This window comes from Astyanax mexicanus, chromosome 6, assembly GCF_023375975.1.
Source record: "Astyanax mexicanus isolate ESR-SI-001 chromosome 6, AstMex3_surface, whole genome shotgun sequence".
Classification (NCBI taxonomy): domain Eukaryota; kingdom Metazoa; phylum Chordata; class Actinopteri; order Characiformes; family Acestrorhamphidae; genus Astyanax; species Astyanax mexicanus.
In genome coordinates, this window is record NC_064413.1 from 6,942,191 (window position 1) to 6,960,525 (window position 18,335).

Sequence of the window (18,335 nt, forward strand, 5' to 3'; positions counted from 1 at the left end):
ATCGTTTGTCTCTTAAGACATTATAAAGATTGTTCAACTGCATAAGTGCCACATATGCTGTAAGTCTTATGGATGTTAGGTATTTTTTAAGACAGAAAGGTGAACGGTTTGCCAGATACAATAAAGGAACTAATGTGCAAAAGCATCTCAAGACTTTTTTTGTCCTGAACAGACGTCCTTGTAGTTACATCATAAAGCCATTTTTATTTATTTTCATTTTATTTACCATACAAGTGGTAACCCACAAGTGAACGTACATGCATCTTCATGAGCTTATATGAAATTGTGATTATGGTAAAATAGTGATAAATAAAAAAAAAATAATAATAATAATTATAAAAATAGTTCTTTTTCCTGCATATATCCCTCCAACCTCAATATTAACAACATATTCCAGCTGTATATAACCAGTGTATTTAGATCCATTTGGTGTAACATTAAAGTTCACTCTAAAGCCATCTTTACAACACGACTAGACACTTATTTCCAGTCATGCTAGACTAACCTTCCATTGGTTTGAATGTGGAGATATCAAAATACTGATAAACATACATTGAATTACCATTTCAGAAACATATTTTACATCACTGATAAAATCTGATAAACCTCATGAACAGTTAATTGTGTTCCACTCAATAATAAAAAATATAAAAAAAACTTGATTGTACTTGTTATGACTACTGCCTAGCTGCATAGCACAGATCTCGAAAGCAAGAGGTGGCTTCCCCACTATGACACTGGCCCTCCTCTGCTCTCGAAAAACCCACGAACCTGATTGGCTGATTTTGCTGAAGGAAAGGCTTTATCCTTAAACAGGCACCATGATGAGCTTTAGGAGAAATCTTCTTCCTCTTATTATTGAAAGCACTGCGAATGATGTATGATGACTAATTTCTGGGAGCTCATTCCCCCTGCTCTTCACATAGTTTATAGTTTAAATAGTAAGGGTCCTATTTTAGCGATCTCTAGTGCACCAGTGAATTGGAGATCACGCAGCCGGATATAGGGTGGTGTCAGTGTGTCTTTGGTATTGTGAGGGCGCAAAAAATATACATTGCACAGCTCAAGATGTGCAAAAGGGACGAGAAGATGATGAAGAAAAGTAATCAGTATAATAAGACATATATGAAAAGAAAAATAATACTGCTGTGGTTGCCCAGCCCACTTAAATTAATAAACCTAGCATTAACTAGCTGAACCGTCACTCATCAATCACTCTACCTCAGGCCTGTAGTCTCGCTCGCTCTCTCTCACACGGGAAAAAACTACATTACCCAGAAACACCTGCGCGCCACACGTGAAGCTTTAGCTGTGTCTAGAAGAGGCCGGTCACGATTATAAATGCACAGTGATTAAAAATATGCAGATCTGAAGTGGTTATGTACGTTTATGATCGTCTTAAATACGTAAAATATTAATTCGGATGTTTTTTCTCAGCATCGCCGCTAAGGACCAATGACGTGGGCGAGCCGCAATGCAGCGCGGACCAATCCGCGGGGCCGGTGCTGAGAGGTGGAGGCAGGCGGGTGACTGCGCGTTAGTTTGTGCTCCAGATTATTGTTAAGGTTGTATGGACTATCACTGCGGACTCCAGCCCTGTTTCAGTACAACTACATCCATTAAACGTTTTAGCGCTGATATTAATCACAGCGAGCCCGGGGGAGCAGCGCTGTGCAGCGGGGCAGGAGCGCGGTTACTGTAAAATAGTGCGCGGCTTGAGGAACCGGGGACCCGGGCAGGGAGATGAAGCGGAGCAGGCCGGCTCCAGACTGGACGGATAAAACACACGAGCCCGGAGACGAAGCGGGCAGAGCCGGGTCCGCACACTGACGGGAGGGTGAGCGAGATAACCACATTAACCCGTTTAGTCTTAATCTCGTGTAGTCTTTAGTCTTAATCTCGTTTTATTATTTGCTCCAGACAGCACAGCAGGGAGGGAGGAGGGCTGGGGAGTGGAAGGGGGAGGGGTTTTAAAGGGGAAGGTTGATCAATAATCAGCTGATCAGTTTACAAGACCTTTTAGCATGCAGGACATCCCCGTGCTCTTTATTTTCTCTAAAACACGCCTCCTGCTCGCTAAAAAGCAGGTTGTTTAAATCACGTGACTCATGCTCTGGGTTCCATGGTGTGATGCAGTGATGGTGGCAAAGGTGAGGCTTTTGAGAGATTGATTTAGGGCCAGATCAGTTGATATGTTCATTTATTTGGAGTGTTTTCTCCCTCTGTTGGGTTTGTTTTCACACAGGCATAAACCTAAACGCACCAAAATATGCATCAATAAACCAGTTGAGCACATTGACTCCTCTGATTGGTCAGAGCTGTCTGGTGCGCGAGCAAGAAAGTCAATATAAAGAGTAGATTCTGTGTTCCAGCGTGTATATCTGTGCAGTGTGAAGCTGCTTTAATACAGAACGATGATAATTTTATGCTGCACCTTCAAACACAATGTAAACAGAGTTGCACAGTTGTGATTAGTGAATGCAGCACAGATCGCGTATGTAAACAGCATGAAGCAGCAGAGGAAGCATTTGTTTATAGCTGTGGTAATTAGCATTATCTGGCTAATATGTCAGATTAAACTGAGCTCTACCTGCAGTTTAGCTCAAATAAAAGGAGTATATTTGATAGCTGGGTCAGATCAAGACCGGATCACATTCTCAATGCATGCAAACCGCTCCAGAGTTCATTTGGAACCGGACCTAGAGCACCACCACTAACAGTTCTAGGTCTGATTGTTTTTATCCACTCCCGAGTGCGATTACTGTTTTCACACCTGCTCATTCAAACTGCACTAAGGATACAAACGAACTAGAGTCTGTTTTAACCTGACCAAATAGTGCTGTTGTGAAAATGGCCTTAGAGCGTGTCAGTGTGTCTTTGCTATAATAACGACGGGAAAAGTATACATTGCGTGGCTTGACTAATTATCTTAGTCTTAAGTGTGTTTTGAATGTGAAAAAATCAGCATCTTCTAAAAAGGGGCAGTAAACACCCTGATTTTGATTGAATTTTGATTGAAAAAGACAAAAAAATGGGAGGGGTAGTTTGGGAGGGGCACTGAGTGATATATGGGTTTAGAGGCAGGGCAGGAGGAAGAGCTGACTGGCTGAGCTGCAGCAGTAGCAGTGTGCGTCTGATAGTGGTGATGATGAAGGCAGAAGGTTGGACATCAACAGGGGGCAGTATTATTGATTAACAGATCTGCAGTTTATTTTTTAAGGCTGTGTTTGAGCAACGATAACAGATTCTATTAGAGCAATGTATAGTAGAGCCTAAGCAGCTTGGCTTGTTATGGGTGGTCTGTTATGAATGGGTCAAAGGTAACTGTGATAAGATGCATTACCTGTGCAACAAGTCCAGTTTTGAAATTTTCTCACTACTAAATTTTCCACAGTAAGCTGTCCCTAAAAATGGAAGTAATTGGAAATGACAGCAATCATGTAAAATGAAAGAAAATGGGAATGGTTTAGCAAGGTGACGGCCTCTTCCTGTTCCAACATGATTGACTGTGCACCAGTGCACAAAGCAAGGCCTACACAGAGTCATAACCTCAGACCAATAAAGAAACTTCTGGGATGAATTAGAGTGGAGATCGTGAGCTAGACCTTCTCATCCAACGCTTCTGGAAGAATGGTCAAAAATTCACATAAACAAAATCCTAAACCTTGTGGAAAGTCTTCCCAGAAGTAATGAATCTGTTATAGCTGCAAAGGCTGGGCCAATATCATACATATTAAACTCTATGGATTAGGAATGGGATGTCACTTCACGGGAGTGCTTGGAAGTTAACTAAATTAATTTGGTTAATTCTAATTACTGCACTTTTTAAAATGAGGTATTTGAATTTGTACATCCTTAAATACAGAAGCTGCAAGAGGAATAATGGAGTAATAATGTACAAATTCTTCTATCTGGCAGAGAGTTTCATAGTTTATCCTTTATATTGCCTGACATACAAACAGCTTTTATACCTAACAAGGTGCAAACATAGCCTTCTTATAAGGTAGAAGGGAGCTGCTTGCTAATTTAGCTAAAAAAAACAAACAAAAAAAACAGCAAAAATAAACCTTTGTTTTCACATTGACTTTGCATATTTGATAGTTCTAAATGGTACAGTTTGTTCCTATTAAGGCACATCTACAAATAACAAAACTTTTATTTGTTATGTAACAACAACAAAAAAAATGTTATTGAGAATCGCTCATGTATTCGGATAATATCAAGATTTTATTTTTGGTCAGTATCGCCCAGCCCTCTTTTGTGGCGATATCACTAGAAAGGTCCAACCTCTTGCGTCTTGCATCACGAAACGAGTGGTTTTGCAATGTATTTGCAAATATTTCAGTGTTGATTTTTTCAATAGCCTTTATTTAAACACATTTATACTAAATGTATACAGTTGTATCAATTCAAACCACTTTAATCATTTGACATTGTTTGATTCTATGTTCTAGGACCTGGAAGTCCAGCTGAGGTGTTAACTCCGCCACACATGGCTGCGATGGCTGCCACAGAAAGTGAAAGCGGCGACTGAGACCCTCCCCAGCCCACACGGTTTGCACTGGCCTCCTGGACTTGTGGGGTACGATGGCCAACTCTGTCGCCACCCTGGTAGTCCAAACAGAACTTCTCCCCACGCAGCCTTCCTCGTCCCTCTCCCCATTCCCCTCGCTCCTGACCCCCGTGGAAGAGGGGGATGACGATGGAGAGAAGGGTGAGGAAGAAGAGAAAGAAACGGTCGTACTCACAGGCGTCGAAATGGTGACATCATCAACATCAGCAGTGTCACAGAACCCAGAGCATCCTTATCAGTGTCTGGACTGCGGGAAGAGCTTTAAGTGGTCTTCCAGGTTAGCACATCACCAGCGTAGCCATAATAACGAGAGGCCGTACCGCTGCAACCTCTGCCCCAAGGCCTTCAAGGGATCCTCTGCCCTGCTGTACCACCAGAGGTGAGGCTTCAATACTTCTAGCTGGTTCTGAACTCCACTCCACTTAACTTTCCCACGTTTAAATAAAATTTTAGGAAAACTGTCATATAAAGAACACCATCATGTTTATAAAATATGTTTGGATAAAAACGTTAATGTGTATGCAGTTAAAACAGTGGGATATGAAGACAGTGTACAACACCCCTCTATTGAGCGGTCTGGATTTTTAACCACAATACTAAAGCCCTATCTGGACTGGATTAGTTTCTCAGGGGGGCGCCTATGAAAAATATTTCACACTTCTAATAAAATTAATGCAGCTGGTCATCAATTGAAAAAACAGGAAGACGAGTGAGTTTTTTGGCTTTCTCGGTCACATGACATCTCGTTCAGTAGCTCCTCAATTTCTACTCACTATTGTGTTTTCGTGGATCTTACGTGAAAATGCGCGCCCAAAGTGTAATTATGGTGCGTGGCAGTGAATAAATAGCTATTTTATTAAACGCGAGGTGATGGAGATTTGCATCCAGATGGGACTAAAATTACTTTAGTGAAAACAGTATGTAAGTTAGCCTGTAATTTTCTCAGAGGATGTCACATAGATGGTCGTTCTGGACAGGAATAAAATCACAGAGGACCCTCTATAAAAAAAAGAAAATCACCCCAGGAACCCCCTGAGAAACTTATCCCGTCTGGCTTAAGTTCACACTTGTCCTAAATAAATAAATTCTTCCCCAGAAACAATTCCCCTCATCACTTTTCTGAACTTTGGGTCTATTGTGCAATTCCATGAATGATGTAGATTTGCAAAAGCTTTGGCTGTTTGCTGGATTTTATTATTTTGTGTACAAACAATTGAGTGGTGAGAAATGCTCAGGAAAATCCAAATCCAGATTCCAGTTCTACAGCTTACACCAGCAGGAAGCTGTACCTCAAATAACTAGCTAAATGCTGTTTGTTTGGTCACGAAAAGCAAGACAGCGCCATCTATATTTTTTAGTTTATTCAGCACCTGCTAGGGTTTTCTTTGAAAGAGTATCAAGGGAGTTCATGCTATTTATCTAGCAAAACTGCAGCAGTTCTGGTCTGTATATGAGTAAGCTAGTGAAATTAGCTGTTGTTTTGCATAACATGTTTGTTGTTTAAACATATTTTAACCGGAAAATGCAGAAAAGTATCACAGTTGTAATGTAGTGTGGAGTAGTGTATTGTAGTGTGAGTAAAGTCAGGACACAGAGGGGTGGGGATACAGCTGTTGTTTAATTTACGGGTTTAATTTACCACCTGCAGAGACTTTACATGAGAGTAGCTGAAAATGTATCTCTCAGACTCTCATTCAGGCTTTCCAAAAACACATAAAAAAAAATCATTAGAGTAGTAGCCCATTTTGATTATACTCTGATGTCTGATTACTGTCTTTAATGCAAAATATTGAATTTCACAGCCTGTTGGTGCATTTAGAGTTAAGGTGTTGTGCAGTATTATAAAAAATACTTGGAAAAGCTTTTAAATTAAGTCTTTTTTGTTCATATACAGCTCTGGAAAAAAATTAAGAAAACGCTTCCGTTTTTGAATCAGTTTCTCTGATTTTGCTTTTTATAGGTTTATGTTTAAGTAAAATAAACGTAATTTTTTCTATAAACTACAGACAACTTTCTCCCAAATTCCAAATAAAAATATTGCCATTTAGAGCATTTATTTGCAGAAAATGAGAAATGACCGAAATAAAAATTAATATTTATAAGGTTTTAGGAGTCCAGAAATCAATATTTGGTGGAATAACCCTGGTTTTTAATCACAGTTTTTATGCATCTTGACATGTTCTCCTCCACCAGTCTTATACACTGCTTTTGGTTAACTTTATGCGAAGCCTGGTGCAAAAATTTAAGCAGTTCATTTTGGTTTGATGGCGTGTGATCATTCACCTTCCTCTTGATTATATTCCAGATATTTTTAATTTGGTAAAATTAAAGAAACTCATCATTTTTAATTGCTCTTTTTTTATTTTTAAAATATTATTTTTTGTCATAATTTGACCTTAAGCACAACATCAACAAGAGTGCTAATATTAATAACGTTAAATATTAATATCAAAAGAGCTAAAATTTGTTTTTGTATTGGCATCAGATCATATCAGAACAGAAAAAAATGGACTATCCCATCACTTAAAAAATCTACTGTTACTGCAGTAAAAAATGGCAAAAACGAGTGTAGTAGGGACAGCGGTGTCACTGGGTTCATACACGTTAGTGTCACTGCTAGGTTCAAAGTGAGTCCTCACCCACAAATATCCAGCTGAAAGCGGCCTTGTGGCCCTAAACTGACCACTGATGAAGGGTTGGAGGAGTGTTTCTTAAACAGTGGGTCAGATCGGTTCGTGAGCGTGTTTCTGCTGGGTTGCCACATGATGGGGAATGTGTGTCAGTGCTTAACTTGCCCGGATTGCGAGATGTGTTGAATTTTCACTTCGAGTTGGACTGAAACATATAGCCAGGCTGACCACATTTGTCTTGGTTGGTCTTATAGTTTATTCACTTGTCGAGGTGTGGTTTACTGTAACAGAATCCTCAGCATTGATAAGCTATTCACTGCTAATGAGGTGCTTTTCTTACCAAATAGGTAGGGCTGTTGACTGATTAAACAGCAAATTAATTAAATTAATTGCTGTTATTATTCGCATGTGTGAATGTCTAAGAGGGTAGGGTAGTGAGAGTTGGGTATCAGGTTTAATCCATATTTCAATATGAACAGATTGGAAGTTGGAGCCAAACTGAAAACATAACATTGCTTGCCTTAAAATCTGTGAAAGATTTCATGTAGGGACGCACTGATGGATTTCTGGGCTGATGTCGGATATTACACATTTGGCAATATAAGCTAACGGAAAGAGTTTTGGGACACCCCGTTTTTTGCTTTATTTTTGATATTTAAGCTTTGGAGTAAACTGCCAGGCCTTTAGGGAAATCAAATAAACAAAAAATTGAAAAATATAATAATTGAAAAATATATATATTTTTTACATTGTTTAGTATTGCTCAGCTTAAAGCCCCACTAGGTAGGATTTCCTTGATTTTTTATCTTTTTAAAGAAGTAAAATTAAAGCTTGAAACTCACTGCAGCGCTCCATTGAGGTGTAATAGAAGGAATAGCGGTGCTCTCATGTCTGTGCAGGAGCTCCTCTGAGCTCAAACCAGACTCTGTAAGTTTTCCGAGGCTCGCGAGAACTGCGACCTGCTTTCCGTCTTTTAGTTCTAATGAAACATTTATTACACTCTGCAACTGTAGGTGGAGTCCACGAGCACAAAATCATAATCCTACCTAGTGGAGCTTTAACATTGGACTAAGTCTCAAAGACGAATTCAATGTCTGAAAGGTGAATGCTGTAATAAAGTTATATATAAGTTATTGATAAGATGAGAAAATAAAAAAGCAGCTTGTCTGTACCATACATATCCCATGTATAACAGTTTACATAAGCTATATACTCTACCCAACCACTAAACGCAAAATTAGTGTTTCAGAATACTGCATCACACAGTGCACTAACTAATCAGCTGCAGTCTTTAACTGTGTAACAGCAAAGTGGAGACACTTGTTTCTAATAAAGAGGCAAAGTATTGAGTGTGTGTAGTCAGTATATAAATGTTCTTTTGTTTGTACATTTAAACCATTGTGTTTTTTCAGGTCCCATTCAGGAGAGAAGCCCTATAAGTGTGATGACTGCGGTAAAGCTTTCAAACGATCTTCTCTCCTACAGGTGAGTAATACCACAGCTGTGTCTGAAAGTGCACATAGGGGTGGAGCTTGTGAGTTAGAGTGGGATTAGAGGCAGGGCTGGGAAAGGTCCACTGTGAGTTACTCCAGAGCTTCCCTGGCTCTAAGCCTGCTGATGCCACTGTCTGCACACTGGACACAACCACTAAAGTGGCAGCTTTGTCTAAACACGCCTACTGTGGGGAGAGCTTAAAAACAGCAACTATGCACAGTACCGAGAGTCAAAAGTTTGGACACACATCTTCCCAATCAATGTGTTTTCTTTATTTTTATGATTTTTTTGTCCAATGTAAATTTAATATTGAAGACTATATTAAAGCTATACAGGAACACATGCATAATTTTTCTTTAAACAAACACAAAAAAACTGTGTTGTTCTGCTGGCCCCAAATGTTAAATAAATTTTGGACCTCTATGACTGTGACTTGATCCCATTGCAGTTTTAACAGCCTATGGAAATCAATGTGTCCTACATCAGATTTAGTCTCTATATAAGGAGTTAAAGGTGTAAAAAAAACCAACTAATTGTTAGTTGTAACTTAAAGTAGTCCTTAAGATTTTTCTGTTACAGTGTAAGTAGTGGAAAGGGAAAGAGTATGCTAATGGCATCAGTGCGCTTCTGCAAATACATATATTTTGTATTTGTCTAATTGGTTTGCCGAAGTTTTTTTTCTCACAATAGATTTACCTGTTTAACTGGTCAAGAGCTTCTGCAAACATAGAGATATCAGAATGCCACACTCACTCTTTTGTCCGCTAATTCACACAAGAACTGTAGAATTAGTACTGAAGAGAGCTGGCAACCTAAAAGACAATGCAACAGAATTCTCACTAACAACATCAGTTTTATCCACTCTAAAAGGAGACCATACTACAATGCACGTTTTAAAAGTATTTTGTCACTTGCTAAGTGCAACTACACAAACGTACTGACTATTTCTTTAAACTAACACAAAAGTAATTCCACCCTTATTGTGTTATCATAATTTACAATATTTGGTTCTAATGAATATTAATCTGATTTAATGTCTAGGTCCACCGAAGTGTGCACACCGGCCTGCGCACCTTTCAGTGCCCATACTGCCCCCTGACCTTCAAGTGGAGCTCACACTACCAGTACCACCTGCGGCAGCACACGGGAGAATGTCCATATCCATGCGACAGCTGCCCCAAGGCCTTTAAGAACTCGAGCAGTCTGCGCAGGCACAAGAATGTGCATCTCGGGGTTAAGCCCTATGTCTGCGTGGTCTGCAGCAAAGCCTTCAGTCAGTCCACCAACCTGAGGCAGCACATGCGCATACACACTGGCGAACGGCCGTATGTATGCAATGAATGCGGCCGCAGCTTCACCCATTCGTCCAATCTGGCTCTTCACCGCAACTCCCATGTGGAAGGCAAGGCCAAGGGTGGGGCCAAAGCTGCCAAGTCGGGAACGAGGGCAGAGGTGGAGGTGGTGCTTGAGGATACGACTTCAGAGGACTTGAGGGCAGTTGGCATGACCATTTCAGACATGGTGGGTCTTGTAGGCGGACAGGAAGGCGGAGTTGGGCAGGTTTTCCTGTCACACCACATGCCGTCGTCCTCCACGCCGTCATCCTCTGGAAACGGCCAGAACGTGCTGACAACGGTTACAAGCTCTGGCCACATGCAGGTTAGCATGGAGGAGGTGAGCGTAGAAACGGGCGCAAACGTACTGCTTTACAGCTGTGGCAGCTGCAATGAAACATTTGGAACACAGACGCACTTAGAAGAGCATCAGGCCCTGCACCTGGACAGCCTGGGGGCGGGGCACGGGGGTGGGGTCACCACTGGTGACAGCATGGTGGAAGCTCAGGGTTGTGGAGTTTCCCTGATAGGGACGGCACCCCTACTGGCAGACTTTGAGGAGGTAGTGGAAACCACAGCGGTGTCTGAAAGCGCACAAGGAGCAGAACTTCTCAGTTTAGGTGGGATCGGAGGCGGGACCGGGCATGTTCAGTACGATCTGCTCCAGAGCTTCACCGGCTCCGTACCTGCCGACGCCACCGTGCCCGCAGTGGACACGACCACAAGAGTGGCGGCTTTGTCAGAATGTTCCTACTGCGGGAAGAGCTTTAAAACCAGCAACTCTCTGAACAGACACATGGCACAGGTGGGTGGATACTGCAGTTTGTGCTCTTTTGAGTTTGAGATTGTTATAGAGAAACTACACTTATAGTACAGTTATGCTGCTCTATTAAATTGAGTTAGAGATGGAAGAATACCCATACTATCACTGCAGTACAGTTTTTACACTTTAAATTGAGTTAACACCCATACTTTCGCAGTGGTACCTTAGTTAAATTTAGATACAGTGCTCATATAGTAGAGTTTCATAGCTTTTTTAATAAGAGTAAGACTATAATGCAGTACCAATATGTACACTACAGTATAGTTTCTTTACTCCTTTGAGTCAGATTGTGATGCAGTACCCATATTTCCACTACAATACAGTTTCTCTGCACTTTTAATTGAGTTACATTGTGAAACAGTACCCATAATTTTAGTACAATACAGTATCTTAATTTTTAATTAAGACAGATTGTAATGCAGTATTCATACCTTCATTTTACTACAGTTCCTGTGCTCTTTTAATTGCAATAAATTGTGATGCACACTACATATATGTCCACTATAGCAGTGCCTCTTATTTTGTGATACAATACACATACTCATACTACAGTAAAGTTCATCTGCTCTTGTAATTGAGTTAGAAATGTATACAGTGCCTATAATTTTCCTACAGTACATTTAATCTGATCTGATCATTTAATCTGATCTTTTTATTGTCCTCATGCAGGTGCATCCTGTGTCCCAGCAGTCCCGCTCTCAGTTCAGCTGCTCGGCGTGTGATCGCTCGTTCCCCCTGCTCTCCTCTCTTCTCAACCACCAGCTCTCCCACACTGAGGAGCAGAGACTTCTGGCTGAGGCTGAGGCCGAAGCAGAAATCGTCTGTCCTCCTTCGCTTTCCCTCGCCCTGCCCCTGCCATCCTCTCCCTCTGCCAAGCGAGATGGAGACGATGGCGAGAGGGAGATTCACGTCAGCCTCATCGCTGTGACAGAGGAGGAGAGACAAACGTGTGGGAAAACGACCACAAGGGCATCGGGGAGGGCTGGGAGAAAAGGAGGTGGGAACAAGAGCGCCACTTCGAATAATGGTGAGAAAACAAACTGGTTTCTAGTAGAGGTAATGGTACCTGGGTCATAGTTGGCTGAACACAGTGGCAAAGAGAATATACCACAGAACGCTTTTCAACTGCAAGTGTTGTCCCGTTGAAATGGCTTCCTCCTGCCGCAGTGTCTACATACTGTAGCAGTTTTTCCTAGTAAATGTAACAATAAAACCTAAATGCTGCCATATATGTGACTTAAACGATGCAGGAGGCTTGACACTGGCAACTACACTGAACAAGCTTAGGTCATGTGACGCACAGGTGCGTCCACTGAAACTCTGCATTGAGATTTAATAATAACAAAATTATTTTGACTACAAAACAGTTTTGTGCCAATAATTAAGTAATGTATATATATATTTTTTTCATTGTTTATTTTACCAACTTATTTTATTTTACCATGGTTTATGTGCATGTGCACAGCAACATTGAATAGTTAAAGGTTTGAAGGTATTCTAATTGTGGGAATTGTAAAAAAAAGTACTTATTAATTAACAGCTGTACTCCACAATAATGATTCCTTGGGTTGCATTATGACTATATTTTAATTTTCATGTCTTTCTTCATAACAGAGAGGCCATATCGTTGCTCAGAGTGTGGGAAGTCCTTCAAGGGTTCGTCAGGACTGCGCTACCACATGAGAGACCACACGGGAGAAAGACCGTACCGCTGCACAGAGTGCGGAAAGAGCTTCAAGAGATCCTCTCTGCTGTCCATACATCAGCGGGTAAACACTCACACATTAAGTGACAAGTTGTTGCTGAAGGAACTAAAAAAAAAAAAAAGTTGGGACAGCATGGAAAACCCATGTAAAAAAGTATTTTTAACAGTTTTCTTTCAATTGACTTTTATTTGATTGCATACCCAAGATATTTCCTGCTTTGTCTGTTAAACTTCTTTACATTTAATAATAAATCAAGTAATGAAGAAGGTTTTTTTTTTTTTACCAGGCTTTTCGACATGTTGCTGATAACAGTCTGAATGGTCTGTGTTTTATTTGGCTTGAAGCACACAGCATCAGTTTATTTAAAAAATAATTCCTGATATTAATCAACATTTTTTACTGTGTGATGCTTTTCTCTTACCCTTTCCACACTAAAATTACTTTAATGGTTAAATGATATTATGGTCTCTAGAGGCCGAATTATTAAAATCCCTTCCAATATGTCTTTAAGTAATTCTAATTGTCTCACATGGTTTGTTACCCATTAATGATTTAGCTACTTAATGATTTAGCTTTTTGTCGATATCACTTTTGTACAAAATCAAGATTGGAATCTAAACAGTATTTTGTTGTTTTACCTCATTACTGGCCCTGTATATTAGGGCTACACATTACTGAAAATAACTGACATTGCAATGATTTTTGGTTTGCAGTATATAATGCTAAATGCAGAAATTACCCTGTAGATTTCAACGGCTCAACATTCAATGCTATGAATTCTCCACTCTATATGGCCTGGAGTAGACTGGAGTAAAATAATTGATATTAGGCAGATATAATCCTCCTTTGTAGATGTGTAATGTTATGGAAATACATATTTAAGCAGACAAAAATAATATGATATGATTTTATTAGCTTTATGTGACATTGCACACCCTGCAATATGACTTTGATATGAACATTCTCACCGCACTGAAATGTTATACTGCACAGCCATAATGTATATCAGTAAAATGATGCTGATCATAAAATATTTCCTGCGGTCATAATGTTTGCAATGAATTAAAAGTCAAAAGAAAATGTAATACTGATTTGGGGTGTAAAGAAAAATAAAAAAATAGACAGCAAAGCTTAGTGATTGGACATTTAAATATAGCTTGGGAATTTTATTTTTGACACAATCAATTGCATACTTAATCAGTTACAGTAATATTCGCTAAGGGATGACCAACATGTGCTTTTATGGGCTGTTTGAAATTATTAGAATCAGGATGACCACTGGTTAATTTTGTAAAAATGTTCAGGGACCTAATTTCTGCCTAATAAAAACCTTATGTGAATTTTGGGATGATTTCCTGGAAAGGGATTAAGCCTAGTGCTGGACTGCACAGCATTTTGAGTGGAGCTTCTCCACAGAAAGGAAAACGGACTAGGCTTAATCCCTGTTTGGGAAGCTGGCCCATATAACATTGAATAAAATACTAATGCTTTGTTTTGAACATAAAAAAAAACTCAGGGTTTGGAAGTGATAGAAGAAAAAAGGAAACTGAAATGCTGAAAGTTAGTAAGCAGTAGATCTAAATTTTACCTTATTTTAGCTTTATCTTATTTTAAGTGCAGCCAGGTCAAATGTTAATTTGAAGATATCTCACATGCTGTTTTTTCATCATCAGGTGCACACAGGAGTACGAGCCTTCCAGTGCTCGTATTGCTCTCTAACCTTCAAGTGGAGCTCGCATTATCAGTACCATCTCCGCCAGCACACAGGCGAGCGGCCCTACGTTTGTCAGGAATGTGGCAAGTCCTTCAAAAACACCAGTTGCCTGCGAAGACACAGCCAGCTGCACTCCGGCTTGCGTCCTCACGCCTGTTCTGTGTGCGGCAAGTCCTTTTCCCAAACCTCCAACCTGAAGCAGCACGAGCGTACACACTCGGGAGAGAGACCCTTTCAGTGTATGCAGTGTCACAAGAGCTTCACACACTCCTCTAACCTGCAGCTGCACCTGCGCACACACTACTCACGCAAGGACTTCAAGTGCCAGCACTGCAACAAGGAGTTTGTCATGCACTCTTACTTGCAGAGGCATCTCCGAACCCACGTCAATGGAGGACTGGCCTCGTGTGCAAAAGAAGGGGGGAAGGCCGGAAAGACTGGGAAAGGTGGGGCTACTGAAAACACTGCGACCACGATGAGTTTGAATGTGAACGCATCAGGTGGGCTAGGCTCGCTGTTTCCCACGGATGGAAACTCCACCCTGATCCTCTCTTCATCAAACCTGGACATTCCCCCAAACACCTCACAGAATTATTTCATGATTCAGACTCCCATGGGACTGCAGTTAATCCCACTGTCCAATCCAGTGCCAACGCAACCAGCACCACCTCCTCCACCACCACCTCCTCCTCCTCCACCACCAGTACAACCACCATCCCAGAACTTCCTCCTACTTCAGTGCCCATCTACTAATGGAATCCAGCCAAGCATCATCCTCGTTCCCACAGCAGGCAATTCAAACACTGTTCCTGCCCCCGCTGTGCCACAGCCCCTGCCCTTAGTACAAACCATACCAGCATTGCCCCAGGTCCTGGCTTCACCTCAAACACAAATATCTCAGTTCCAACCACTCCAGACCCAGCAGAGGTTTATCCTCACCAACAATAACAATGCTTCCCTTATTACCACCCCACCCCAAAACACAACAGCCATAACTAGACCCATATTGGGAACACTAGGCCGTACCAGGAACACCAGAACCAGGCGTGGGCGCAAAACCAAAGCCAAAACCCCAGCATCTGTTTCCTTGCTACAGACAACACAACCTGCACCAGCAACTCAATCATTAACCCCACTCTCAACATCTTCTACAAACGCTTCAACTGCTGCTGCTGCTGCTGCTCCAGTGACTTTGACCCAGCAACTTAACGTTCAGGTTCCATCATTGGTGCCATCTCAGAATTCAGGTCCAGTACTTTCTGTCACGCCTTCTGTCCCAGCCACCGTCCCAGCCACACCAGTGAACCCAACAGCAAGTGCACCAACAAATAGTCCCTGTGCCTCAACAGGTGACCCCCAGAACGCAACTGCTGCAGACAAGCTCCCGGAGCCACTCTCAGGGGAGCACTTTGTTCTGTGTTTTAAGAAGGAGACAGGAGAGAGGGAACAGGGGGACGGGATGGAGGTTAAGGTGGAGATGGATGGTAGGGTTGAGGAAGGAAGATCTTATGTGTTACAGTTTGAGGGAGAAGGGGAACAAGGGGAGGGAGGGAGTGGCGAAGGTGTGGAAAAGTCTTATGTTCTTCGTATTCAGGCGGAGGGAGAACCAGAGGGAGGTGATGTGAAGGAGGAGGCCGAGATGGTTTCTCTTAATTTGCTTCAAGAGTGGAGCAGGGGAAGGGAAGGGGAAAGAATGGAAGGGATCGAGGGAGGTGTCGGGGTGCAGGAGAAATCGTTTGTTCTTCATTTCCAAGCAGAGCCTCAGAGTGATAATGACATTCAACAGAACTCTAATTTCACAGAAGGTCAGAATGAAGACCTTGGCCTTTCCTGTCATTCTGCCCAAACTTTGATGCCACTTGGGGGGCAGGAAGTTGTATTTGAGTTGGCCAATGAGGCTAAGATAGATGGGGACACAAGCACTGGACAGAGCGTTCAAATGATTGCACTTATAGAAGGCGAGGGCAGCAGTGCTGAGGTTGGGGACAACTTTACTGACCCAGGTAGAGTTGTTGGGACAGGAACTGGGCAAATGGAGGGTATCTTTCAGTTAGAGGGTGGAGAAGGTATCGTTATTATTGAAGTCAGTACCGGTGGTTTGAGAGAAGAAGCAGAGGGAGGAGTTTCTTTGGGGTTACGGAATGTGGAAAAAGAAGTTCCTGCAGCGCAGGAAGGGACGTCTGAAGAGCAGAAGGTTCTGGAAACCGAGAGCAGATTGTCATCAGCTGGAGTAAACGGGGCCGAGGGCTGAGCTAGAATTGACTCGCATGAATAACCTAGAGAGTGCACAATTTGTCTGATTAACCTTCACACACTACTTCACTTGACTGTACCAGTGATACGTGTCGTCATTAACACAAATCGTCCAGTTTTGGCAAAGGTTAGTGATGTAATGTGTCACAATCCAGGTGACTAAAGAAACCTAACCAGTCACTCCTGATTAGGTTCTATGTCTTTCAGCCATCAAAAGATTAAAATCAAGGGAAGCTGGAAGCCAAGCACATGATTAAAAATTATTTAACCTCTTCAATGGTTGAACATTTTGAGAAACTTTCCATTTCACTTTTTCTAATGATTCTCTGGGCAATGAAGTGGAGCACTGCAATTTCTTCTACAAGGAGGCAGTTGCTCACCTGGCCCCTACGGGGAGCTGTTTCACAAACCACAAATGGCAGATGTAAACTGCTAAAATAAGCTTCTGACTGAAAGAAATTTCTAAAGCTGTTCTACTGGCAGAGAGTGTGCAGAGATTGAGAAGAAACGATTAAGAATGTTGGACATGATATGTAAAAACTAATAATAATATGCTGTCATGTTGACAGTGGGTGTATAAGATGAACATAATTTGTGAATATGTCTATACTGTTTCACTATAACTGTTGATATTAGGACATGGTCCTGTTCAATAAAAAAAAGTAAAAAAAAAAAGTAATGTAATTTTTTAATTTTTAGTTGAAGTATTTGAAGGGCGTCCGTTCTTAAAACTAGCGTTTAACACTATTTGCTTTGTTGTGTAATGTCATGTTGTGCTGCACTTCATTACTGAATCTCATTGGTTTAAAGTTTACCCTCATTCATCACTGTATGCAGCATGGTGGTTCAGCAGGGGCGCTGCTGGTGTTTTCCCTCTATCTGTGTGGGATACCTCCAGATTCTCAATTTTTTTACTCCCATCACCCAAAAGCCATATTAAGTGATTTGACTATGCTAACTTGCACAGCAGAGTAAGTAAATGGTTGTGTGTGGTACCCTGCAATGAACTGGTCCCCTCTCCAGTGTGTGTTCCTGCCAGTGATTCCAGGTAGACTCCAGATTCAACGCCACCCTGACCAGGAAGAAGTGGATAACAAGATGGATGGTTGCAGGACTGGAACCTTTGGGATGGTAATGAAGATTGGAAAACATGTTGAGGCTCATAAATACTCAAATACTCAAAAATTATGAAGCATTCATGGTGGCCAATTTAATACAGTGTATAGAATAACCCATATGTCAATTAAATTAAAAACAAAAATGGAAATATGTTTTTTACAGTACGATACTTACAGTACCAGTCTAAATTTTGGACTGTTGTACATTTAATGTTAAAGACATTAAAGATATACAGAAACATGTGAAATTATTTTGTAAACAAAAATGTTAAACAAGCCTCTTCTAAGTAGCACATTTATCTTTGAGGACAGATTTGCACATTTCTGGTATTTCTCATTGACTTCATGAGGTTGAGTCACTTGGAATAGTTTTCTCAGCATCTTGAAGGAGTTCCTGGAGTTGCTGCTTTTACTTCAACGCTGTAAGTTATTGTAAAATTTAAGGACATGTTTAAAACAGATACAGCAAAACAAAGGTATTTTTTATTTGGAATTTATATTTAATTATTTACCTCCCCAACAATCACCAGGGCTATCTTAGTGAAAACATTTGTGATATGTTAAACTTTTGTATGTTAATTTAAATATTAAAACTGTGCTAAACTGTAAAGGAACAGTGTAAAATCCAGGAAAGTGACTTGTTGCCTCTCAGTTACAGGGTCACTGCTTGCTAAGCCAGTTAGCTAGCTG

At 41.1% G+C, this 18,335-nt stretch overlaps 1 protein-coding gene across 3 annotated transcripts; it reads left to right on the plus strand.

Moving 5' to 3' along the window:
* The first annotated feature begins 1,476 nt into the window (after positions 1–1,476).
* znf628 (zinc finger protein 628) lies at positions 1,477–17,189 on the plus strand. 3 transcript variants are annotated; one of them, XM_007241214.4, is made up of 7 exons: positions 1,477–1,837; positions 4,455–4,952; positions 8,616–8,688; positions 9,739–10,836; positions 11,524–11,881; positions 12,469–12,623; positions 14,234–17,189. In XM_007241214.4, exons 2-7 carry the CDS (start codon positions 4,588–4,590, stop codon positions 16,523–16,525), a joined length of 4,341 nt encoding a protein of 1,446 aa, XP_007241276.3. In that variant the 5' UTR covers positions 1,477–1,837; positions 4,455–4,587; the 3' UTR covers positions 16,526–17,189. The 3 variants fall into 3 exon arrangements, with proteins under 3 accessions (XP_007241276.3, XP_049336463.1, XP_049336464.1); XM_049480506.1 differs by having other exon boundaries at positions 1,477–1,817; XM_049480507.1 differs by lacking the exon at positions 1,477–1,837 and adding an exon at positions 2,019–2,150.
* Positions 17,190–18,335: the final 1,146 nt, after the last annotated feature.

What these genes read in the sequence shown, in the direction of transcription:
- znf628 (XM_007241214.4), top strand. Translation starts at nt 4,588, where the DNA reads ATGGCCAACTCTGTCGCCACCCTGGTAGTCCAAACAGAACTTCTCCCC. An exon ending in AACGATCTTCTCTCCTACAG is followed by an intron (nt 8,689 to 9,738) that starts GTGAGTAATACC and finishes TTTAATGTCTAG; the next exon opens with GTCCACCGAAGTGTGCACAC. An exon ending in GAGCGCCACTTCGAATAATG is followed by an intron (nt 11,882 to 12,468) that starts GTGAGAAAACAA and finishes TCTTCATAACAG; the next exon opens with AGAGGCCATATCGTTGCTCA.